The following is a 27,405-nucleotide window of genomic DNA, read 5'->3' on the forward strand; positions in this document are numbered from 1 at the left end:
ACTCTCGTCAAATTTCTGTTTGCACACAAAATTTCCCCCACTCCCCCCGATTTCATCTCCCCATCCGGAACCCGGATTTAATACCGTTCACTAGCCGTAGTCTACGCTGAAAAAAAAAAAGAAAAACCATTAGGACAGTTATTCCCCCATTTTAATGAATACTAAAAGGTTTTATTAAAATCAAAGCCAGAACATGATTCGGTTCATTCTATAATTGTACCATTGAAGATGTATTTTATTTTCATTAAGGAACAAGAAACAATTTCATTTCCCCGTGTATTGTTTTTAATCTATTAAGTAAACATATTGAAATGCATATATTTTTAGAATTCATGGCATTCACATAATTACATTTCGTACAAAATATCTAATTAACTAATAATATATTATATAATACATTATTTTAGTATAATTATGCCCCTTCTAAACATTTTGTTAATAAGCGTTCTGCTACCCCTAATATAAATTACACGCATGCGCATCACCTGATTGTTCTCATATGAGTGCTTGAATAAGAAATCTGCATAAAAATTTGATAAAAAATATATAAAAATAGTCTGTTTTTTGTTTCGGGCTTAGAAATACCATTTTGTTAATAGAAAGCACAGTTGAAAACTTACGCTTGTTATTGTAGCAAAGTGCCGCAGCAAACCACGTACAGGAAGTTACGTTATCCAACCGGAAACCATTGCAATCTTTTAGTCTGACCTCGTTTCCGATGCAATTCAAATTTGAAAGAATCGGCTCATCTTCTGTGTAACGGCTGTATGGAAACGATCTGTGACATATAAAAGAGATGTCAAAATAAGGACGTATTATAACAAATACTCGTAAGATCACAGTTGAAAAATAAAAACAATAATAAGAAAAAATAAACAAGACCATGTCTCAAATGTTATTTTCCCGTTGAAATCATTGTATACTAATTTTGGCTATTTTTCAGCAAGTTTTGTTGTCTAGAAAATTTATATGTAAAGTTTGATTGTATACTAATCGCGTGCTTAGAACTAATAGTATGACAAGCGAACTCAATTAATTTATATACGCCACCAAAAGTTATTTTGAGTTTACGTACAGTAACTCCAGAAATATTTTGGATAATAATAATAATAATAATAATAATAATAATAATAATAATAATAAAAACTGTCCAAATTTCAGTTAGATGGTAAAAATAAATTTTAAGATATAGTAATAAGATAGAAAGATGTATACTTCCGAGCGTGTTTTTATTTGCTTAACACATTTTAAAAACTTTTTTATTCAAAACATTTTTAGATTTTTTGAGAGCATAAAATGCATGACTCCTTCATTTTACTTTTTTATCAAAGTAATGGTGCCCTTGAACCAAAGTTCGACGTATAAATATGAGTTATAATAAATATCCTATTAACATTTAACTCAATCACAATAAATACTGCATCTTACTTAAGGGCTATATATCTTTTTAACAAATACCATTAAGTGGCATATAAGCTACTAAATCACTATATGCATGTATGTTATTGTATGTTTTTTTATGGAACATTTTGGAAAGTGTATTAAATTCTGAATACGATGCGGTGATCTATCAATGAAAATGCATCCAGACAGTTTATCAAGATTGATGTAGGGTGTTTGAGGACTGCAAGTGCAGAAAATACTCATCTTCAAAATGAAACACATGTACAATGTGCATTAGTCATTTGTAACCACACCCCTTATTCCTCTGGGACGGAGCGGGAGAGTGGGGATGAAAGGATGGGTGGTGGTGGTCTTGAAAAAACCAAGTTGAATCCCCCAGTCTGTCCCCACTACCATGTCAACGCGGTGGAGATATGTCCGATTTGAAATGTGGGGACAAAAGTTAAAGTGTTTCCGCTATGCCCCAAGAGGTTTTGTGGCGGATATACAATTTGTTCGTGCATAACGTTCAAAACACGAGCACTATTCTTGCTACGATTGAAAAAATTAATTTGGTTCACTTTTTGCTCACGAGAACATCGTGCAATGTCTTTAATCGAACCTTTTTTGATAACGATTATTTTATTTATGCAATAGTTTAATCAAATGTTGTTTGATTTTATAGATGAGATACATTTTCATACATCACTCGATGTATATAACTCATTGTGAATACGAGCTCAATGTTTAATTCAATAGGAAAATGTATGTATGTTTCGTGAACATTAAGATATACTTCATTTTAATGGTAATAATTTTTATAAGCTGCCCGCTAACAAACCACAGTACACACCATAAAACAACAATAAAATAAAAAAAAAACAACAGATTTTGAACAGACGTTAACGTTTCAGTCAAATGAGCCAGCAAATTAATTTTGAAAAGTGGTGGAAACATTTTTTTACTATAAAACTATCAAATTGTTTGACAATTAAACAAGGAAATACAATTATAAGTTGATACTCAATCCAGCGTTTCGGTAACATATTATATAATAAATCAAATACACATACAATAAAATATATCTTTAATAACGTGCCATAGCTTGTGCATTTTTTTCTTGTTTAGTTTGATAACCAGTTTTAACAGGATTTAACCACAAACTTCAAGATCTGACTTATAAATAAAAAAAAATTAGACAAGGAATTTATTGGTCAAATATTTACAAATAAATTATCCATATAAATATACAATTTAAAGATAATTTTGCTCAACTTTTAAAATAATGGTAATTGATATACAATCTCTTTTTAAATGCACAATAAACATCATTTTAGTACAAACAGAGAATATATTATGTATACGTTTTAAACTCTACACCCTATAGGTAAACACATTTTGAATACATAGTATCATTAAAAGACCAAATGAACTTGATCAGTAATAGAGAATGCAGCTTCTTAACATAGTTTGTGCTTTTTCTTATTCAAATTAGACATATAAAGTAAGAATTTCCTTGATTTCAATACATTTTTGCTATCCAAAGATGAGCATATTATATCCTTAAGGACATTATCAAAGTAATGACAATTTCTACTTACGCCATTAGATTATAAGCCAGGCCATTTTTAAAGCCAAGTTCTTTGCAGACGACTTTAGCATCTGCATGGCTAAAGTGATCACTGCAGACAAATCCTGTCTGGCCATCGTGCTCTATCAGGACCTTGCCACTTGATGCTTCCTGACCACCACTCAGTTTGACCCGATAGCTAGGTCCTACAATATAAAATGATACTTATTTAATAATATGATTATATTATATTCCTAATATTTGAAAAAAAAAGACCAACAAAACCCTCTAAAAACAAAACAACCCCCTCCCTAAAAAAAAGATCGAAACAAAACATAAAAGAATAAACAATCTTTTTGATTTAAGAGTTAAACGTAATATAAAAAGATTACTAAAATAGAAAGTGGGCGAGGTGAGGGGGTCGTCAGTTTGATATCTATTCAACATACTCATATATAACCAATTATTGTTTGCAATAAAACACTATACACATCTCCAAAATAAGCTTTTAACTTTTGAATTCTGCTTAAGCCGGTGCTAGGGGGCGTAGACAGTAATTTGCACTTTCCAGTATCGTCCACGAACAATCAAACCGAGACTGCATTATTTCAATTTTGTCCTTCTGTGCGTTTTTTAGGAGTTCCATTTTTTTTCTTTTTTTTTTGCAAACTTAAGATTCTATTTCTGTATCAACCGGAAAATAATGTTTGGATAGCAAATGTCTTTCCATAAATTACGTACAACAATTTAGATAATTAGCCAACTTTTTGCAATTACTGATGAGTCTTTGTAAACACATACCCTCACAACCTCTTACAGACGAACTAACACACACACGCACGCACGTACACACACGCACACACACACACGCGCGTACACAAATCAAATTTTGTATGCGTTAACAAATAAAAACGAAAATAATTTCATCAGCTTATTGTCGCTTTATTACATAAATTTTAAGTTATAAAAAGTTACAACAACAAAATTGATCTTTGGAATAATTTAATATCTTACCATAGTATCATATAACTGAAATACCAGATTGAAAATATTACAATAAAAAAATTCAAAGTTCATTAAGAAGTTTGACAGTTTGATAGATTTTAACTGAAAATGTAATGTAAATTTCTTATCATATTACAATAAAAATATTGTATGCCATGTCATAACTTTCCCCACTTCATTGAAATCAAATTAGTTAAATGTCAACTGTGTTTATCCTCAACTTCAGTGAGTGTTTGAAGGTCCCCTTCTAGTCATCTAACTGATTATACCCGGCATTCCGAGAGAAAACGCACCACAGTGATATGTAAATAATGTCTGAATTATGACACAGACTTGTCATTAATTTGGTAATAAAATAGTCAATTACATGTATTAAATTTCGTTTTGAAGCTAATTTCTCACATCAATCGTAGAATCCTAAAATATCGACAATTTCTAGTTTAAGAATTGCAAAAATGAAATGGTACAACTAATAAGATTTAAAAAAATTCTGACAGTATCGTATTTGGCATAAATTAAGCCGTCAATTGTGTATCTTAACAATTCATTTCAGCGGTTGTTTCTTGATAAACATATATACCTAGAAATGTAGGTAAAAATATTCTAGGCCTTGCCATATGACGTAAAAGTTAGAAATTATTAAAACACCAATAAGAAATGAACGTTTCAAGCAACTTACAACTCCTACGTCGCTTCTTTTGAGCTGGGTTTAAATCATATTTGTCTTTCCAGGCGTCTAATTAACCCTATCCTTGTTTCGAAAAGTGAGAAATGTATAAGATTTTGAAAAATTTCCAGCAGTCTTTTTCGCATAAACTGTCTTTTAAAACTGGTTGCATATTTATTTTCAAGTTGAAATAACATGCCATGTATACTTTCACGAGGAAATTCAAACACGAGTTTGACCAAATTACGTTCTTATATGACGTCAACTGTTTTTGGATGTGATTAAATTTACCAAAAAAAAGGGTAAAAATTGCTTGGTTGCCGGCATATCATACAAAGCCTCCTTGAAGAATTTAGATGATAGGTTTTTTGTCTATTGTCAGTTTTAAACCACAAAACATTGTGGTAAACACGACGATTCTTTTTTGCAATGTTTATTGAAATATGACAAAGCAATGTTTTTAATTAATTTTATTTTGCACCTATTAATAAGCTAATTTTAAATTATAGTTTTGAATTATTTGTAATTTTTTAATCTATAACATTATACCATCAAAAATGATATATTGATTTTTTACGAATATTTTAAACATATAGTTTGCTACTTTTTAAAATCAATAAACCTTTTATTTAATTTAAATGTTTAGCACTTCATTATTTGTCATATTTAAACCATGACAGATAACCTGGCCGTCTGGACCACAAATACTATACAATTTATCTGGCTGCATACAAACAGAAAATCAACCGTTGTCCCAGGTGGGATTCGAACCAGTACCGTTAAGTGGTCGAGTGATTCAAAATTAGCAACATTAATTTCCCATGCAATGGAGGTTTACACACATTGCAGGGCCTTACGCCTGCACATTTTTGACAAAAATATACTTAAAGTCATGTCGGACATCTCTGAAGGTAGCTGAAGCAGAGCAAAGAGGAAGCAAAAGAACAAAGAAAATTGCGAAACACCAACAAGAATTACACACCTTGATTCACGTTGGTTGATGCTTGTTTGTGTTGTTGATGATGTTTTGTTTTGTGTTGCTTGATGTCGTCCTCACCTTTTCGTCGTGGTAGAAGCGCCGTGTATCTTCATTATGCGAATGTTAAATGCTCACGTTGGTTGTATCCGTGTCCTCCGGCGTTTACGTTGTATCACTATACGGTTCACTCCGTACTGTTCTGTGATTATTTTTGATGATTATAACGCTCCAAATATAAACAAACACAGAAAACAACCAGAACAAACAACAAACATACTTAATAAAATAATTGTTAATGCTTTACGAAATTGGACGTAGACTTCCATATTTTTTTCTATCCTTAAGAAATTCACAACACGCACGTGCATTTTGCACAAAGGTCTTAGTCAAATTTAATCATTCTTGCAGTTCTTGCAACGAAAATAAATAATCACTCACTATATTATCGCGGTGCACGCGTTTATTTCATAAATTCAATAAATGTAATACAAATTTGAAGAGAGCAGCGGGAATTGTAGGCTTTTGAAATTTAGTTGGTAAAAATGTTAAGAGAACTATCATTTATTTCATAATTTATATCATTACATGTTGATTTTTTTCCCACATTTAGTTTGTATAATTAGGTGTCAAAGAATACGAGTTGTCATTGTCGACTCATTAAATTGTTAAACGTTTAAAAAAAAGGCCGTCAACGGAACATTGGATAAACGGCCAATAAAAAACACCATACGTTTTGTATTACTTTTCAATCAAATTCGTGCGGTTGTAAATGTATTAAAACTTCGAGCACATACGAAACGTTAAGCACGAAGAAAATGAGATCATCTACAGAATCCATCACATAAATGCTGTACGAATAATAATATGTGATGCATAATTTATAAATAGGATCTAAGTATTGCTTTTTTTAATAGCATTGTATGCGACAATGCAAGGGGTGACAGTAAAAGTGTAACCCCGGAAACAAAGGTCAAAACTGTAAATGTATAAATCAATCATTACTATAGTTAAGTCAACCAGAAAATAAATAAAGTTCAAAAATGACAAACGTTATTTTGTGAAAAGAAAACACCTTTGCAAAGCATTCAAGAATGATTGATAATGGGAATTTAACAATTTATATAAGCAAGAAAGTACTGAAATTGATTGCTTTTAGATACAATGTAAATACAGACATAGGTTATGAATTATTGTATGAATACCATCGCCTAAACTAAAACACTTTTATTTATGGAGTCCAAATATTCGCATTGTACGCACTTATTTTTTGGTTATCAAATGTTCTTTATTTTTATTTTATATAAACAACATACGATAAATACTTTAAATGAAATCTTATTTACATATTACAACATCAAGAAATAATTATTGTAATCATAATAATGTTAGTGATATTAAAATAGGTAAGTACAATATCTCCCTAGCGCTACCAGTTATTGTCTATCAACATGAAATGCCTTTCGATTCCACGACATTCGTTTTGTTTCGATTTATTCTCTATGTGCATACACGTGTGCTCAGAAATACGACAGCAATGTTCAGCAATATAGTACATAAATAAAACATATCAACTCGTTTTTTCTCTTTTTGTTTGATTTTACGGAACACAGTTTATGTCATATAGCGCCGAAACAGGAAAGATGATTTTGTGTAATATATTTAGTCACAATGATTGACGACATGCACTATTCCTGTGATGATAACTAATTAATGAAATAACACATAGTATTGTTTGATCAGTTTTAAAACTGAATATGCAAGTACTTCGATACAACAGGCTGGTATTTATTTCAATCATAACAAGTTGATATAAGATTAAAATGTATGCAAAAATGTGTTACTATATAATAAAACACACGCCCACGCACAGACATATTGGTCAATCTGTTCCCCTAGATATTTGTTAATTATAAAAGACACGAATGACATAACTACACCCCTATGATCTAAAGCAATACAAAACAGTTGATGTTAAGCAGATAAGTACACGGTGTATCCCTAAATATCGTATTACCTAAAAGAATTTTGTTCTTCTTTTTTTTTCTCTTTGGCTTTACGGCGCATCAACAAAGTACAGGACATATGGCGCCGAAACAGAAAAGATTATTTTGGCTAACCTTGGGTGTTACAAACCTTAAAGCAAAACCATGAGTCAAAACCACCTCACCTGCTTGAACTATAAATGCATGGACTCCATTTATTCGAACCCATTGAGTCGCCTCTTACGATAACGCAGGGCTAAGCGGTAGCTGCAATTCTTATGCCCCAACAATTAAAGGCAACCCCTCAGCAAGACTGCCCTTAAATATTGGGTTGCAATGGACTTTAACATGAATTTAAGTGTTAAAAAAACTTAAAACACAATAAATACATGATAATAATGTAAATTAATCATCTCGTACGTTCATACAATAGAAATCAACAGATGTAAATATGCATAATTATAAACTTGATAAATTACTATTCGACTTATTTTACACCACATGTATTTATTTGGTAAATTGTATTTATTTGATAAATACAGACACACATACTTAGACACCGATATCTCTTAAAAACACGATTTAAATTGAAATAACGTTGTTTTACAATTGTTTGTGGTCACGCTGGTTTTTTTATGAAAACAGTATATTTCTTAAAACCTACAATTACTTTAAATTATGTAGGACCACTAAAAGATTCTTTCCCTTTCGGTAAAATAGGCCAAAATCCGTTTAAATCACGTTCTTTAATCTTAAAGTTTGAAACAAGAAAGTTTTCAATGTTATTCTCCCAGGTAAATCTCAGTGTAAACAAATCAATGGCTCTCAGTAAAAAAGAGTTTCTATAAGTGACTGGTCTACACAAGAAGTTGGCTTTAGGGCAAGGTTTGACTGTAGTTTATAATAACCATGTTTTCAATGAATAGTTTTGAAGACAAACAATATTTGACGACTATTGCCGAACGTGAAAACAGGAATAAATAAGTAAATAACATAATTAAAAATAAAAAAACAAAGGAGTATTTTAGAACGTTAAAAGAAAAACAAATAAGCATGTAATATATTACGACTTGTTAATGAAATATTTGAATCATGTGATATTTATGATGCAATATAAGTCAACTCCGTACTTAATGCACCTATTTTACATACAGTCGCTTTCAAGGTAAAAATATAAAAGATCAATCACAAATGCACTTCTAATTGATATACCGTTGATGAATTTGAGGTAAATTACAATATTCTATCAGCGAACTAAATTCAATTAAAAGAATTCCAATTAATAAAGAAAAAAAAAATATAACCATTCTCAAAGCAGCAGCAGGAACAACAACAACAGCAGTAGTAGCAGCAGCAGCAGCAACAACAACAACAACAACAAAAACAACAACACTTGTCAGACTTGTATAAAGAGACCGCACAAGGAAAAAAAAACAAGATATTCGCTTCATACAACTGTCTCTCAAGACAAAGTATGAGGAACAAAGTCATAATTTATTCATGACATATTTCATTTGAAGTGTAGGAATTTGTCAACTGCATTTATATACAAGCTAAATACTGGTAGTTATAGAAATGCTTGCGTTGCTTTGCTTCTGGGAGTCTAAAAATAGTAATTAAGGGAATCCCTAACGAAACGCCCAAAATGGCAAAATTGAAATGTTACAGGCTCCATTTGAATGAGCCTGTTCATGGAAGGTAGGTGTAATTGAAAGACACCGTCCATGTCCTCTAGCACCGATATAAGCAGAACATGAAAATGGTGAAAATTTGGTTGATACAGAATTTATTTGAGTTCGGTCATGTAGGAAGCTATAAGCTTATAGACACATTGAAACTTGGAATTTAGAAACGTCTGTAGACATATGGCGGTAACCATGGAACCTTCAATGTGACACGTCCGTGCCATTCCATGAAAAGCGGCATACGGTTCTGAAGTCAAGTCATTGTCGTTAATTTCACTGGATTGCTGATTGTAGATATACTCATAGATGTATTACCACCACCGCGAGTCACGTGACTTACTAGTAACGCATAACTGCAACATAATAGCTATATCCCACCGATTCGGAAACAATTTTAAGGTATTTTGACGCCGTATCAATAGCCCTTGCATAGAAGACATTTAACAGCATAAAATTGGTGTACCTCGGTCTTCGTCTAGCCCATCACATGAAGCATATAAGGGAAATAACAATTCTATTTAAATTCAACACCTAAACTTATTACTCACTTCCTGTTTATCTCTATAAATTTAAGATGACTTATGTTTTTTCTTAATTTTTCATTGATAAATACTTCAAATACTTCAGTGACATCCTTGAACTGGAATTATTATTGACTATAAAACATTTCGAAAGTTTTTACTGTACGTAAGTCATAAGGTTCGTTACTAATTTATGACTTCGGTTTTGATTCGGAAACCATTTTAAAATTGATTACGTAACATTTACCATTACATGTCAGAAATGTAATAAAATATTCAGATAAATGAATATTATTAATACAACTTAGAAATGTTTTTTGTGACCTTTATTTACTGTTTGTCAATCAAATCAACAGATGTTTGATGTTAGTTTTGTCACACTTTTGCGTCATATATAAAAACGGGGTTAAAAACTGGGACAATTTACGATCCATAGACCGGCCACGCCCTCTCTAATGGTTTTGAGTATGGCCTACATCGCAAGAAAGCAGGTCAATAGAGTTTAAGTTAATAGATCTACACGGGCAAATCTGACTGACTCTGTACTATATGTGAACAAGAGAAATTAATAACTAATATATATTTATGGTTTTACATTTCAAAATCGTTTAAGATGAACGATCAAATGTCAAAACTGTTAAAAAATATGTTAAATTCTTTCTCAAATCCCGAATGTATTCAGCAATCGGTTTTATTAAGTAAAGAAACCATCACAAAGTCATGTAGTCAGTTATGGTTTCTCATATCAGGTAGAAGTGTTTATGGACTATGGACCTTTTACCGATGAAAGCCTTATTCGTTCTTAACAACTATATCAATACATTGTATATCGAATAGACCTTGTCGGAGGTAGCTTGCGAAAAACACGGATGCGCAGGCTGGTCTGGATCCATGCTGGTCGCAAACCCATTATGTTGGTTTTGTCGTGACACGGCTCATATGAAGTTTATGATTCTTTGAAACGATGCACATATTCACTTATTTGCTTTCACGAAACACCTTCAAAGAAATCAATCACAAATCCATTCATAGTTGATATGCCCTTGACATTTTATCTGTAAATATTTTTGAAGTTGAGTTGGCCATTGAGGAAATCATTATCTGTATGCAAGATGGTAAACGGAAGTAAAACATTGGTTAAAAGGTACACAAGTCAAAAGGATGAACTGAATTTAAATTTAAAGATTTGAGGAAATATTCTTACAATCTTACTGTCATGAGCATAAAACTGTCTTAAAATGCAGGTATTTCTTAAAGGGACTATACTGAGGTTTTTATTGACATACCGGGACTGGAAATAATTTCCCGAGATTAATGTTCCATTTGATGTAGGTCTAGACCAATACTTCTGTGCACAATTTCAAATCAGTCGCTCTGTTCGTTTGTCAGGAATAATTATTCAAATTGTGAAGAATGACCCATGTAATGGTTTTCACTCAAATACGGAAAAATATAGCAAAAATAGAATTTTCAATATATTTCTGAGCATATTTCTTAAATATATTTTGCATATATTTCTGTTTTTAGGTTTTTGGATCTCAGTTGAGTTTAAAGGAATTAGAACCTCAAAACATAAACAAGCAAATACATGTAGTCTGATTTCCCCCCCCCCCGACAAATATATCTATTTTTATCAGATTTTCTTTGCATTCGTTTATATTTATCTTATTTTTTATTTTTAAACCAAGCTAACACCTTATGTTGACACTACTGCTGGACCCTTATTGAACTATTCATATTAACTTTATGATTATTTATATAATATACAGTTTGTAATATACACGTATATCCAATCAAAAATCTCGTAAAAAAAAGCTTTGCTTTGTTCGTTACCAGCATCTTATAGACGTAGACTTTGAAAGGGTAGCCTTGAATTTATCAAAATATTGTCGTGTGATATAAAACAGACACATACTCATCATTTATCAAGGTACAGGACATGAAGTGGTTACATACTTGGTTCCAGCTAGCGAAATGGTTGCAAACTTGACAAAATGTTTTTTTTTAGTCATACATACTTATATACCCATTTATTGTGGTAATGTTTATGACTACACGCTCCGTTTTTAGTATTAGCTTTCTAACTTCTAATAGTTTGGGAACCTTTCTGTTGAAAATGTGTTAGAGTTAAATCTTATACATGTACATAAACAACTATATTAATACATTGTATATCGAATAGATCTTGTCGGAGGTAGCTTGCGAGAAACAAGTTATGTCTGACACATGGACACAATTCACAAGCAACTATACGTTAAGAAGATGAAAATAAAAAATAAAACAAACAAAAGATCTCGAAATATCGAAGAAAGCAAATGTGATGAAAATTACAGAACGTAAAATGAAAACTTGAAGAATTAATACGAAATGTAAAGTTATAGCGATATTTAAATTATAATTATGAAGTTTATCATTCTTTTGCAACAATGCACACATTCACTTATTATTTGCTTTCACGAAACACCTTCAAAGAAATCAATCACAAATCCATTCATAGTTGATATGCCCTTGACATTTTATACGGAAGCAAAACATTGGTTAAAAGGTACAAAAAGTCAATAGGATGAACTGAATTTAAATCTAAAGATTGAAGAAAATATTTTTACAATCTTACTGTCATGAGCATAAAACTGTCTTAAAATGCAGGTATTTCTTAAAGGCACCATACTGAGGTTTTTTGACATATCGGGACTGGAAATAATTTCCCGAGATTAATGTTCCATTTGATGTAGGTCTAGACCAATACTTCTGTGCACAATTTCAAATCAGTCGCTCTGTTCGTTTGTCAGGAATAATTATTCAAATTGTGAAGAATGACCCATGTAAAGGTTTTCACTCAAATACGGAAAAATAGAGCAAAAATAGGATTTTCAATATATTTCTGAGCATATTTCTTAAATATCTTTTGCATATCTTTCTGTTTAAAGTACGGCAGCTGATTTATGTAAGAAATTCAAATGTTTGGTTTTAGGTTTTTGGCTCTCAAAAAAACCCTCAAAACATAAACAAGCAAATACATGTAGTCTGATGCCCCCCCCCCCCGACAAATATATCTATTTTTATCAGATTTTCTTTGCATTCATTTATATTTATCTTATTTGTTTATTTTTAAACCAAGCAAACACCTTATGTTGACACTACTGCTGGACCCTTATTGAACTATTCATATTAACTTTATGATTATTTATATAATATACAGTTTGTAATATACACGTATATCCAATCAAAATTCTCGTAAAATAAAGCTTTGCTTTGTTCGTTAGCAGCATCTTATACGTAGACTTTGAAAGCGTAGCCTTGAATTTATCAAAATATTGTCGTGTGATATAAAACAGACATAAACTCATCATTTATCAAGGTACAGGACATGAAGTGGTTGCATACTTGGTTCAAGCTAGCGAAATGGTTGCAAACTTGACAAAATGGGGCTTTAGTCATAAATACTTATATACCCATTTATTATGGTAATGTTTATGAGCACACGCTCCGATTTAAGTATTAGCTTTCTAACTTCTAATAGTTTGGGGCCTTTCTGTTGAAAATGTGTTAAATCGTATACATGTACAGTGATACGAACAAATATCCTTTATGTATTGTTTGTACGCATTCTTTTTTTTCTGTATGACGCACATAAGTCATATCTTTTGAATCGCGTTGCAAAGGTAAAATTTGAAATACAAATTAACAACGGACGAAAATTTCCGTTATTGCCGTTTTGATCAGCATATTTATCCATTGATTATATAATAAGTAAATAAAAAGTAGTCCTAAAAACGGATTAAGTTAAAGATGAAGAGTTCACTTTGTCCAAATTATACATAATTTATTCGGCTTTATTGTGTAGGAAAGTTTATAGATTTATAGACACACTGTCTAATCCATTCCAGGAACCAACCAGAAACTAAAGAGTTTTGCTCAAGGAAAACCCAACTTGCCCCTGATAGGTCTTGAACCCACGCAGCCATAAATTCTTAAATTAATACTCCAACGCGTTTGATCAAAAGTAATTGTGTAAATATGAAAACTGTAAACAAGACTGCAATTTTAGCCTGCTGAAATTGAAATGAATAAACCTCTATAGAACAAAGCCAGTCTTAATATCCGTACAGACTGAACAGACTCTGGAATGATTACTGACTAACTTAATAAAATAAATTTCTATCATGACATTCCCTGATTGATAATGGACAGTTCAAAACGGAAACTTCAAAAAGCCATTTTGCAGATTCAGCAGGTTAGTTAAGAATTAGGGATGTAAATCTGTAAGACTTTTAGTCTTTCTAGTATCAGCACTGTAGGCTGCTCAAGTGTAATACCTTTTTCTTGCAGCATATTACATGAACCTAATCTGTTACAAGTAGGCAAAGTCGAGTACACAAATACAGTTACAAAATTCGTAATTTGACAAAAAATGCCCGCAAGCAATGTGTGAAATAGACGCTTAACAAATCTTGTATATGCACATAATGTTTCTGAAACGTTCGTGTTTTGCAGAAATGAAATAAGTTCTATTATATATTCATTAAATGAAAAGTAGAAAATAATTTAAACGCGAGATTTCTCAATAAATTAAATAAGATCTTTCTGAAAATTTAATTCTTAACTTAAAAGGAAGAAAAGTGATTCCCAGTTGGTTTGCATAATTACAGTTGTATATAAACCAATTTATGCCATATGTGTGGAAAAATAGCCTCCTTATCTATAACGATTAGGAAATGGCACGTTTTTAAAGTCTGCCCTTCGAAGAAAGGGCGGACAGCATTTTGTCCCTTTCTCGAATGAGAAGGGGAATACTGTGATGCGTGTATGAGGTCGCACGGTCACTTCCTACAATGTTTCCTCGATGCGTGTTTGTGGTCGCACGGTCGAAATATATCTTCTTAAGTGTCTTGGTGTCAAATTAATGTTCTTAAAAGAAACTTACTTATGCTTACCACTAACAAATTAAAAAAGAAAACTTTTAATTGTAACAACAACAACAACATGAGTAAGACAACCCAGTAAGACCGCCTTGAGTAAGACCAATATGAGTAAGACCGATATGAGTAAGACCCCACGATTAAGACCATCATGAGTAAGATCACCATTAGCAAGACCACCATGAATATGACCATCATGAGCAAGACCACCATGAGTAAGACCACAATGAGTAAGACCACAATGAGTAAGACCGCCATGAATAAGACCACCATGAATAAGACCACCATGAATAAGACTATCATGAGCAAGACCACCATGAACAAGACCAAGACCATAATGAACAAGACCACCATGAGTAAGACCACCATTAGCAAGACCATCAGGTACAAGACCACCAAGACCATTACCACCAACACCAAACAACCAGGTTAATACCAGTATGGTATATGATGTATATAAGAAAATGAACTGTATGTTAATCATAGGAAAGAACGTTTATGAAATGTATGTTTCGTTCTAGTCTTACGTCTTTAGTTTGAGTTAATACGTCACAATGTATCAATTTAGAGGGGCAAACATATGACTTAGATTGTTCTGCAACCGAAAAAAGGTCGCTACACACAACTCACACTATATTGAGTCGTATGACTAAGAAAACGATGATGATTAAAATAACAGAACGAAAAGAACGAAAAAATACTTGTTGAAAAACCTAAAGTTAATTAAAATAATCTTTATATTTTATGCATTATCAGTTATTTTAGTTACAATGATTGATCGTTTCACACAGGTAAACAGTCCATACACGTACAATACGACCTTCAATGATTAATCAGCATATTCTTCAATTTATCTTTAACTTTTCTGATGACGTATTTTTTGGTGAAAACCCTGTAGAAAAATGTCTTCTTTAAAGTGAATTGGTCTACAAAGGAAGGTGTGTAATACAATAAATAATGATATATTTATTTATAGTATTTAGTATGAAACGAACCACAAAATTATTATGTATGGATGTTGATAGGGATGTGGGTGCAAATATGAGGTACATGATCCGATACAAGATTATCATGTATGTATGTTGTTAGGGATTAGATGTGGGTGCAAATATGAGGTACATGACCCGATACAACTTACATTTTATAGCAGAAAATATATTATCAGTGGTCATATTAATGTTAATACTAAATCATTTAGAACTAAATCAACGCATTTTTTCAAGCAATATTTTATAAGAATATACAAAGGAGACATTTCTTTTGTTTTTGTCAATATCTGAAATACTCTATGGATACGATGTATATTATAGACCAATCCACTTTAATATGGTTTTATTAATTTTTTGGAATTATGATTATGAATTAAAATTCCAGAAATGGGATTTATTTAAATTTGTTTGAATCTTATTTTCATCTCTTAAATTTGACGAAATGTTAAATTGATAAAATGACACTTGATATATTAACACCAAAAGTTGTTTAACATGGATACATTTATAAACTTAGAAATTTGTTTGATCGCTTAATACATGTTATAATACATGTATAAACAAATATTTATAATGTCTTTGCCTAAATAAAATGTAAATGCCTGCTTAAAGGCGACTAAGAAGAATGAGAAAAAGGAAAAAGAAGAAGTAGGAGTTCATGTATACAAATATTGTGTGACAACATCGGTGTCTTTGTTGACTTTGTTTTAATTTACATGTAATGAATATATACAAAATAAGATTAAGAGATCAACCTAAAACCCATATGGGACGACTTTCATCGCAAGATGACAGTTATTTTTATTTTTCAGAATCATGACTCAAAATATATCTTCTCTTGCTTCTAGAAAAATACTTCATGGAAAGAATAGCTGTAATGAGTGGTTGAAATTATATTGTGTCCAACAAAATCATTCGAATTTACAAATATGATATATGAAAAATAAAATTTATTTCATCACCACCAATATGTCATTTAAAATCGACGTATCTAACTCTCACTGAGTAAAGATTCAAGCACTAAGTCAGCATAAAATCTACAAATATACGAGGGGCATATTTTAATTAGCGGCAACAACTCAATTTAACCATGATTTGCACGAGAAAGTACATGTAGAATATACCGTCCGAAAAAAATATTGATTTTTCTAACCAACAGTCTATTTTCGCACGATTTGCACGTGCAATAAAATTTTAGCACATGTGGTTTTGTATATTGGTTGCAAATATGACTGAGTTGCATTGTGATTTGAGAGATGGACAAAGAGCTCATTGCAAAAGTCATGGGTTATTGGGTAAATGAGCGTCAGAAATAAAAACAATCTAGATTTAGTTTTGTGAGAAAATGTCCTTCCATATTGTACAATTGCCAGGCTGGTGTCAATGTTAAAGCAAGGTAGAAGTTATGTTAAGGATGATCCCTGCCCTATGCGGTCAATTTCCGCTACCTCTGAAAAAGACATCAGCACTATCAAACCCATAGTTGATGAAGATGCAAGATATACCGTGGAGGAGATAAGGACCTATCTGGCCTTAGTGTAGTTAATCACTACTTTACAAAGAACCCAAGGTCCGGGTTGCACAGGATCATATCACTCCATGATAATGCACCTGCATACCGGTCAGTCTTAGTTCAAGTTTATTAAGAGGAGCTTTGCTACACCCCAGTTATAGTCCACATCTCTGTCCTTCTGGCTTTTGGTTAAAACCATACATCAAATCTTGCCTTCGCAGTCGCCGGTTCGTAACCCGTAGTGCCTTCGGAAGCGCTCTCTTCCAGTGTATAAACAGTATACCCAAATAACAGTTCAAGAATAGATTCTGAGGCTGAAAAGTGTGCAGAGGTACAAGGTCCTATAAAGTAAAGTCTGGGCAGCGGGGAATCGAGCCGACTGTTAGAGATAAAGCATATTTATGTTGCACTATTAAAGAGAGATGACAAAAATTTGCATACAAAACGGTGTATCATCAACCAATGTTTTGGCCTATATTTTCTATAAGCTACCTATTTAGTGTAACTTTTTAATTTAATCAACTATTACGGTATTTTTATATTACAACTTTGAAAGTTATTATGCCTTAAATTAAGCACGGTTTGATACGAACTTCATCTTTTAACATTTGAGCCGCGTCACGACAAAACCAACATAATGGGTTTGCGACCAGCATGGATCCAGACTAGATCAGGATCCATGCTGTTCGCTATCAGTTTCTTTACTTGTTATAGGGTCTGTAGTAAGCGAACAGCATGGATCGCGGATGCGCAGGCTGGTCTGGATCAATGCTGGTCGCAAACCCATTATGTTGGTTTGTCGTGACGCGGCTCATATATCTTCAAATGTCAAATAAAGATATAACTGTTCAGATTACTGAATATGTAAACATATCTTAAAGTAACTAAGCTAATGTCTTTTTATTAACTTGTCAATTAAGGAACGCACAGATGATTTGGATTTTGTTTATAGTGATAAACTAATTTGATTTATTTGTTTTTGGTGTTTAACGATTGCTATTTCTTTATAATGTTCTGTTGGATAGATAGAAAGTTATTAATTTTCGACTATTTACCAGTACTTAACTTGCATGCTCTATAATACGAAAGACCGGTGGGTACATTTCAACTTCATGAATTTCCGAATTCAACTTCGTGAATTCACAATTCCAACTTCGTGAATTCACAATTTCATCTTCACTTATTTATTATTTTCATGAGGTAAGGTAAGGTAAGGTAAGGTAAGGTAAGGTAAGGTAAGATAAGATAAGATAAGATAAGTTTTGTTAAGTTATGTTAAGTTTAAGGTGATGTAAGGTAACAGTTACGGTAAGAGTTAAGTTAAGTAAAGGTAAGGTAAGGTAAGTTAAGGTTATTTAAGTAACTGAATAAGGAAATAAATAAATAAATAAATAAATAAATAAATTTACTGATTGTAAACATGGCTGAGTTACATTGTGATTTGAAATAGGAGCAAATAGCTTATTGCAAAATTCGTTGGTTATTGGATAAACACTCGAATCAAAAATAAAAACGGATCTAGATTAAGTTTATGGAGAAAATGCCCTTCCAGATCGTACAATTGCCATGTGGGTGTCAATGTTTAAGGAAGATAGAACTAATGTTAGGATGATCCCTGCCCTGTACCGCCAATTTCCGATCTCATTCCTTGTGACTTTTGGTTAAATCTATAAATCAAATCTTGACTTCGCAGTCGCCGGTTCGAAACCCGTAGTGCCGTCGGAAACGCTCTCTAGCAGTGTATGAACAGTATACCCAAATAAATTTCAAAAATGATTTGTCGGAATGGATTCTGAGGCTGGAAAAGTGTGTAGAGGTCCATGGTGAATATTTTGAAGGACTCTACTAATGTAATACGTGCATAACTGATTGCCAAGGAATTTTTTTCTTTGTATAAATAATTATGAACAATTAAAGCAATTTAAAATAAATTTATTATTATGATTGCACATTGTAATTCTTAAATTAAATTTATCACCATAAAATGCAATGAATCGAAAATATAATTATAAAATAAGTTGATAAATGAATAGTAATGAATTGAAACAATATTTCATGGTCCCATAATTTGTTATAGTAATTACATGTTTAATTGTAAATGTCAGGTTAATAAACAGTTTAAAATTATGTAAGTGCTTTAAGGTGTATAAAGCTATGTATCTGCTTTAAAACATTATTGTAGGAATTTATAAAAAGAATACTTCTAAAATACATGCTTGAATGAAATATATATGGAAGTAAATGCCTAAAAGGTGAATGGGGGCATGCACAAAATCACAGCTGAATTGTTAAAACCCAACTTAAAATAGGAAATTAAGATTTTGACCCGGATCATTTTGTTCTGTTTACGCACAGTATTCACGTACATGTATATTAAATAACAAAGACTTCATATGTTACTACTCTTTCGAGAATAGTTCATAAGATTGTGAGAGCAATATAATTTTACTTTGGTTAATTTTATAAAAAATACTCATAAGATATAGCTTAATACGCTTTAAGCAAGCGCCTTTAAAATAGATCAATAGCAGAGTTGAAGCTTTTTGAAAATTAAAGCATGTAAAATTCTATCTTGTTGCTGGTTTGTAATTCTGATATACTAACAGATGTAAATGTTTCAAACATTTCGCATGCTGGCAACCCCGGTCAAGGACAAATTTGGTGCACCAAACATCTTTCCGAAAGTAAGTCATGTCGATGGATCTTTCTAAAATCACAACGGAAAAGAGAGAAGGCGAAATGATATTTCACCTAGTCTATGGAGATAGTTCCTTACTACCATTTGTCGATTTATCTAGAATCACGTGACTCGAATGCAAAATGAAAATGAAAAGTCGTGTTGAAGAAACCCTTCTTTTGCATCAAGTACTTCAAATTGATTTAGTAGAGATTTAATGTAGGTAGAAATTCTTCCTTTGCATTTTAAACATTTCATCGTAAATTTGTCCTTTATATAATGCACGGCACATCATATCAGGCATTGCACGGCCGACGCGTATGAATTTGGCTTACTGACACACGCCATGTACTCATTTTTGTATCTATTGTTTCTGTGGTCCATTAAATCCACTAAAATATCTTCAGTATTTAGAATAAGACTACATTCCAATATTGAATGTTTAATGTCCGCACCGTCCGTACACGAAATGTACGGCAACCAGACTTTAGATAACCTTGCCTCGCCGAGCATTCCCCGGTCTATTGCTAAACCGCCGGTAAAGTTCATGCTTCGGCACAAAATATCTGCCACGTCATCGTCGAAATTTCTGATTGCACACAAAGTTCCCCACTCCTCGCCGACTTTCATCTCCACCATGCCGGAATCTGGATTTATACCGTTCACTAGCCGTAGCTCGTACGCTGAAAAAAGAGAAGAAGAACCACTTGGAAACAGTTATAACCCATGTTCATCGCATATTAATAGGTTATTATAATCAAAGCCAGAACATGATTCGGTTCATTCTATTATTGTACCATTGAAGATGTATCTTATTTTCATTAAGAAACAAGAAACGATTTCATTTCCCCGTGTATTGTTTTTAATCTCTTAAGTAAACATATCGAAATGCGTATAATTTTAGAATTCATGGCTTTTACACAAATACATTTCGTACAAAATTTCTAATTAACTAACAATATGTTATATAATACATTATTTTAGTATAACTATGACTCTTCTTAACATTTTGTTAATAAGCGTTCTGCATGCGCATCACCTGATTGTTCTCGAATAAGAAATCTGCATAAAAAAATGATAGAAAATAAAGAAAAATAGTCTGATTTATGTTTCCGGGCTTAGATATACCATTTTGTTAATACAAACCATAGGTAAAAACTTACGCTTGTTATTGTAGCAAAGTGCCGCAGCAAACCACGTACAGGAAGATACGTTATCCAGTCGGAAACCATTGCAATCTTTTAGTCTGGCCTCGTTTCCAATGCAATTCAAATTTGAAAGAATCGGCTCGTCTTCTGTATAACGGCTGTATGGAAACGATCTGTGACATATAAAAATGATTTCAAAATAATGGCGTATTTAACAAATACTCGTAAGATCACAGTTGAAAAATAAGAACAATAACAAGCGAACTCAATTAATTTATATACGCCACCAAAAGTTATTTTGAGTTTACGGACAATAACTCCTGAAATACATGTATTTTGGTTCACATTTCAGTTAGATGGTAGAAAAATAATTTTAAGATATGGAAATAAGATAGAAAGATGTATACTTTCCGAGTGTTCTTTATTTGTTTCTCACATTTTAGCATTTTTAGTTTTGAGTGCATGAAATGCATGACTCCTTCATTTTACTTTTTTAACGAAGGGATTGTGACCTTGAACTAAAAGTCGACGTATAAAGATGATTTATAATAAATATCCTATTAACATTTAACTCAATCACAATAAGTACTGCATCTTTCTTAGGGCGATATATCTTTTTAACAAATACCATTAAATGGCATATTAGCTACTAAATCACTAGACTTCTACATGCATGTATTTTTGTATGTTTTTTTGTTGAACATTTTGGAAAGTGTATTAAATTCTGATAGCGAGGCGGTGATCTATCAAAGAAAATGCATAAAGATAGTTTATCAAGATTGATGTAGGGTGTTTGAGGACTGCAAGTGCAGAAAATTACTCATTAAATGTACACATGTACTATGTGCATCATGTATTTGTCATTTGTAACGAATGACATTATTCCTCTGGGGCGGAGGCGGGAGAGTGGGGATGAAAGGATTGGTGGTGGTGGTCCTGAAAATACCAAGTTGAATCCCTCCAGTCTATCCCTACTACCATGTCAGAGCGGTGGAGATATGTCCACTTTGCAATGTGGGGACAAAAGTCAAATTGTCCGCTATTCCCCAAAAGGGTTTTTGGCGGATATATAATTTATTCGTGCATAACGTTTAAAACACGATTATTATTCTAGCTATGATTGAAAAAAATACTTTGATCTATATTCCCCCCCACCACGAGAATATCGTGCAATTCCTTTAACCGAACGTTTTTGATAAAAAGTATTTGATTTATGCAATAGTTTAATCAACAGTTGTTTGATTTTATAAATGAGATACTGTTTCATACATCACTCAACGTATATCACTCATTGTGAATACGAGCTCAATGTTATATATCAATAGCAAATTGTATTAATGTTTCGTGAACATAAGATTTACTTCATTTTAATGTCAATAATTTTTATAACGCTCCCGCTAACAAACCACAGTACAACACCATATAAACAACAATAAAATAAAAAAAAAACCAACAGTTTTTGAACAGACGTTAACGTTTCAGTCAAATGAGCCGGCAAATTAATTTTGAAAAGAAAAACATTTTTTTTTACTATAAAACTATCAAATTGTTTTACAATTAAACAAGGAAATACACTTATAAGATGATACTCAATCCGGCGTTTCGGTAACATATAATATAATAAATCAAATACACCTACAATTAAATATATCTTTAATAACGTGGCATAGCTTGTGAATATTTTTTTTCTTGTTCAGTTTGATAACCAGTTTTAACAGGATTTAACCACAAAGTTTGAGCTCTGACTTTGAAATCAAAATAAATAATTATTAGACAATGAATTTAATGGTCAAATATTTACAAGTAAATAATCAATATAAATATACATTTTAAAGATATATTATGCTCAACTTTGATATTTGAAAATAATGATAATTGCTATACAGTCTCTTTTTTTGAATGTACAATAAACATCTTTTAGTACAAACAGAGAATATATCATGTACACGCTATAGGTAAACACATTTTGAATACATAGTGTCATTTAAAAAACAACTACAGTTTTTTAAAGAAAAGACCAAATGAACTTGTGCTTTTCTTCTTCAAATTAGACATATTCAGTAAAAAAATCATTAAATTCAAGACATTTTTGCAATAAAAGTATTTTACCCAAAGATGAGTATTGTATATATTTAAACAAAATTAATATAAAGACATTATTATAGTAATGATTTTTTTTAAAATACGCCATTAATAAAAGTATTTTACCCAAATATGAGCATAGTATATCTTTAATAACCTTAATATTAGGACATTATTATAGTAATGAAATTACCTTTACATACTCCATTTATAAAAGTATTTTACCCAAATTAATACATGGATAATAATAAAAGTAGTGACAATTTTTACTTACGCCATTAGATTATAAGCCAGTCCATTTTTAAACCCAAGCTCTTTGCAGACGACTTTAGCGTCTGCGTGGCTAAAGTGATCACTGCAGACGAATCCTGTCTGGCCATCGTGCTCTACCAGGACCTTGCCACTTGAGGCTTCCTGAACACCACTTAGTTTCACCCGATAACTAGGTCCTACTTTAAAAATGATATTTTTTTGATAATATCTTATATTCTTAACCTTTGAACATCCCAACAAATCCCCCTAAAAACAACAACAAAAAAAACAACAAAAACATCAAACACACAAAGACAAAACAAAACATAAAACGCCAAATCAAAACAATCTTTTATAGGCTTATTCTAGAGATTACACACACAATATCAAAAAATTATCAAATTAAGTGCTGGGGGACACGCGGCCGGGGGTCATCAGTTTTATATCTTGATATATATTCTACATACATGTTATTATCAATTTTTGTTTGCAATTTTCCAATGAAACATTATTACACGTTCTCCGAAATAAGCTCTATTGCGTCTTTTCATGTTTAAATGTTGAATTCTACATAAACCGGTGCTAGTGGGTGTGGACAGTAACTTGCACTAAACAATATCGTCCGAGAACAGGCTCAAAGAAACCGAGCCTGCAACACTATTTTCAATTTTGTCGTTTTGGGCGTTCTTTAGGGATTCCCTTTTTCTCTTTTTTATTTGCATTCCCGTAACAACAGAAAAATAATGCTTTGATAGGGAACGTCCTCTCATAAATTACGCACAACAATTTGAATAATAAGCCGTTTTGGGAATCAGTGATGAGTTTTTGTATACACATGCCCTCACAACATCGTGCAGACGAACACACATACCCACGTATACACAAATCAAATATTGTATGCGTTTTCACATACTTTGAAAAAGCATCAGCGAATGGTCGCTTTATTACATAAATCTTAAGTTATACAAAGCTACATCAACAAAATTGATCGTTGGAATAATTTAATATCTTACCATAGTATCATATATCTGAAATACCAGATTGAAAATATTACAATAAAAAAATTCAAAGTTCATTAAGAAGTTGACAGTTTGATAGATTTAAGCTGAAAATATAATGTAAATTTCTTATAATATTACAATAAAAATATTGTATGCAAGTCATAACTTTCCCCCACTTCATCGAATCAAATTAGTTAAATGTCACTGTGTTTAAACTCAACTTCAGTAAGTGTTTGAAGGTCCCCCATTCTAGTCATCTAACTGATTATACCATTCCCGAGATAAAAGCAACAGTGATATGTAAATATGTCTGAAATATGACACCTTGTCATTAATTGGTAATAAAATAGTCAATTACATGTATTAAATTTCGTTTGAAGCTAATTTTCCACATAGAATCCTAAATACCTTCTGAAGAATTAAAAATTAAATCAACAATGTAGTTAATGCAATGCTGCAATGCGGTGCAGGGAGCAGTGTAATGGGTTCACTACCCTTTGCGCCTAATAAGATTAAAAAAATTCTGACAGCCTCAATAGTGTGTATCTAACAATTCAGTTAAGCGTTTTTCTTGATAAACATTATACCTATGAAATGTAGGTAAAAATGGTCTAGGCCTTGCCATATGACGAAAAAGTAGAAATTATTAAACACCAATAAAAATGAACGTTTCAAGCAACTACAACTCCTACGTCGCTTCTTTTGAGCTGTTTAAATTATATTTTTTTTCTTACAGGCGTCTGATTAACCCTACCTTTTCGAAAAGTTAGAAAGTATAGATTTGAAAATTTCCAGCAGTCTTTTTCGCATAAACTGTCTTTTAAACTGTGCATCTATTTTCAAGTTAGAAATACATGCCATGTATACCTTCACGAGTAAAAATCAAACACGAGGTTGACCAAATTACGTTCTTATATGACGTCAACTGTTTTTGGATGTGATTAAATTTACCAAAAAAAAGGGTAAAAATTGCTTTATTGCCGGAATATCTTACAAAGCCTCCTTGAAGAAATTTAAATGATAGGTTTTTTGTCTATTGTCAGTTTTAAACCACAAAACATTGTGGTAAACACGACGATACTTTTTTGCAATGTTTATTGAAATATGACAAAGCAATGTTTTTAATTAATTTTATTTTGCACCTATTAATAAGCTATCTTTATTTTAAAATATAGTTTTGAATTATTTGTAGTTAATCTATAGCATTATACCATCAAAAATGTTTTGGTACCATAAAATGCTTTAATATTTTTGCCTTTGCCACCGTCTACGTATTTCAAAAACTTATACATGTATTTTACTATTTTTAGATAAACATGTACTGACTATTAAAATACTGACTCAAAAAGCCTAAAACATAACATTTGAAGTTCTTACATTAATCAAGTGAATCACTTGGAACAGAAATATCTGCATAAAAGTATATTAAAGTAATTATCCGGATAATTAAGAAATATACCCAGAACTAAGTTAAATATAGACTTTTTGTGCGATTCTCAGCCCGATTTACGTGAAAATGCGTTGCAACGTTTTTCTGTTTTGGGTCATTTTGCGCAATAAAAAGAACAATTCTGGAAAAACAGGGCCAGGAAATGATCTGAAAGTTTGCACACAAGTTATTGGTCCAGACCTACAACAAATGGTACACAAATCTCGGAAAAATATTTCCAGTCCCGTCAAATAAAAAAAAACTCAGTGAGGTTCCTTTAAAAGTGTTTTCACAACTATTTAGTTATAAGAAACGTTACAAAATCACTACCACTTTAACAATTATATATATTGAATTTTTGTTTATATTGAGATAATTGCAATATTATTACATTGGTTAGGTGTTAGGTAAAATGCTTTGTTGTGGTCATTTTGCGGATTTCTCACTTTTTTCTGATATAGAAAGACCTCAGATAATCGTCCGTGTATTATTATAATTATATCATATTATAGGCATGAGTGTGCACATGAGTAGAACCACTGACCTTTCGTTATCTTGCTGCATTCACATATTAAAATATTTCGTAGTCCTAATAAGATTGGAACAATTGTCGGTAGGTGGGTAAGTGGTTTAAAGTCAGCAACCTAAATTACTCAACCATGGAGGTTATTGACATTGCAAGACCTTGTTGTCAACATATGGCATAATATTCTTCAACGCCATGGTTGACATCTCTGAAGAAGTGAAGAAAGCAAAGAGGACGCAAATGAAACATAAAAAATGCAAAACACCACAATATTACTCACCTGATTCAGTTGTTGATGCTTGTTGTGTTGTTGTTGCTGTTGTTGTTGCTGCTAATGTCGTCCTCACCGTATTAGTCGTCGTCGAAGCTTCTGTATCTTCGTTATGCGAATGTAAATGCTCAGTGGTTGTATCCGTGTCCTCCGCGTTACGTTTATCACTGTACTGTTCACTCCGTACTGTCTGTTCATTATTTGATGATTTAACGCTCCAGATATAAACAACACAGAACACAACCAGAACAAACAACAAACACACTAATAAAATTATTGTCAATGCTTTACGAATTGTCGTAGACTCCATATTTTTTTCTATCCTAAAGAAATTCACAACACGCACGTGCATTTGCACAAAGGTCTTAGTCAAATTTAATCATTCTTGCAATTTGCAACAAGATAAATAATCACTCACTAAATTATCCAGTGCACGCGTTTATTTCATAAATTCAATAAATTAATACAAATTTGAAAGAGCAGCGAATTGTAGGCTTTTGAAATTTGGTGGTAAAAATGTTAAGAGAACCATCATTTATCATATTTTATCATCATTACATGTTGATTTTTCCCCACATTTAGTTTGTATAATTAGGTGTCAAGGAATAGATTTGTCATTGTCGACTCATTAAATTGTTAAACGCTTAAATAAAAAGGTGTCACGCAACATTGGATAAACGGTCAATAAAAAAACATACGTTTTGTATAACGTTCATCGAATTAGCCGGTGTAAAGGTATTAAACTTCGAGCACATACGAAACGTTAAGCACGAAGAAAATGTCATTTACAAGATCCATCACATAAA

At 32.0% G+C, this 27,405-nt stretch overlaps 1 protein-coding gene across 1 annotated transcript; it reads right to left on the reverse strand.

The window, feature by feature from the left end:
- Window positions 1-620: 620 nt before the first annotated feature.
- Window positions 621-27,162, reverse strand: LOC132714756 (scavenger receptor cysteine-rich domain superfamily protein-like; the record flags this gene model as incomplete). The annotated part of the gene is made up of 3 exons (XM_060697675.1): window positions 26,609-27,162; window positions 2,985-3,159; window positions 621-778 (listed from the first exon to the last, which is right to left on the reverse strand). Coding segments are annotated over exons 1-3 (676 nt in total), but the record flags the coding sequence as incomplete, so codon positions are not given.
- Window positions 27,163-27,405: the final 243 nt, after the last annotated feature.

The sequence above is a fragment of the Ruditapes philippinarum genome, unplaced genomic scaffold (assembly GCF_026571515.1).
Source record: "Ruditapes philippinarum isolate M1 unplaced genomic scaffold, ASM2657151v2 ctg9554_1_1_1_1, whole genome shotgun sequence".
In the NCBI taxonomy this organism is placed as follows: domain Eukaryota; kingdom Metazoa; phylum Mollusca; class Bivalvia; order Venerida; family Veneridae; genus Ruditapes; species Ruditapes philippinarum.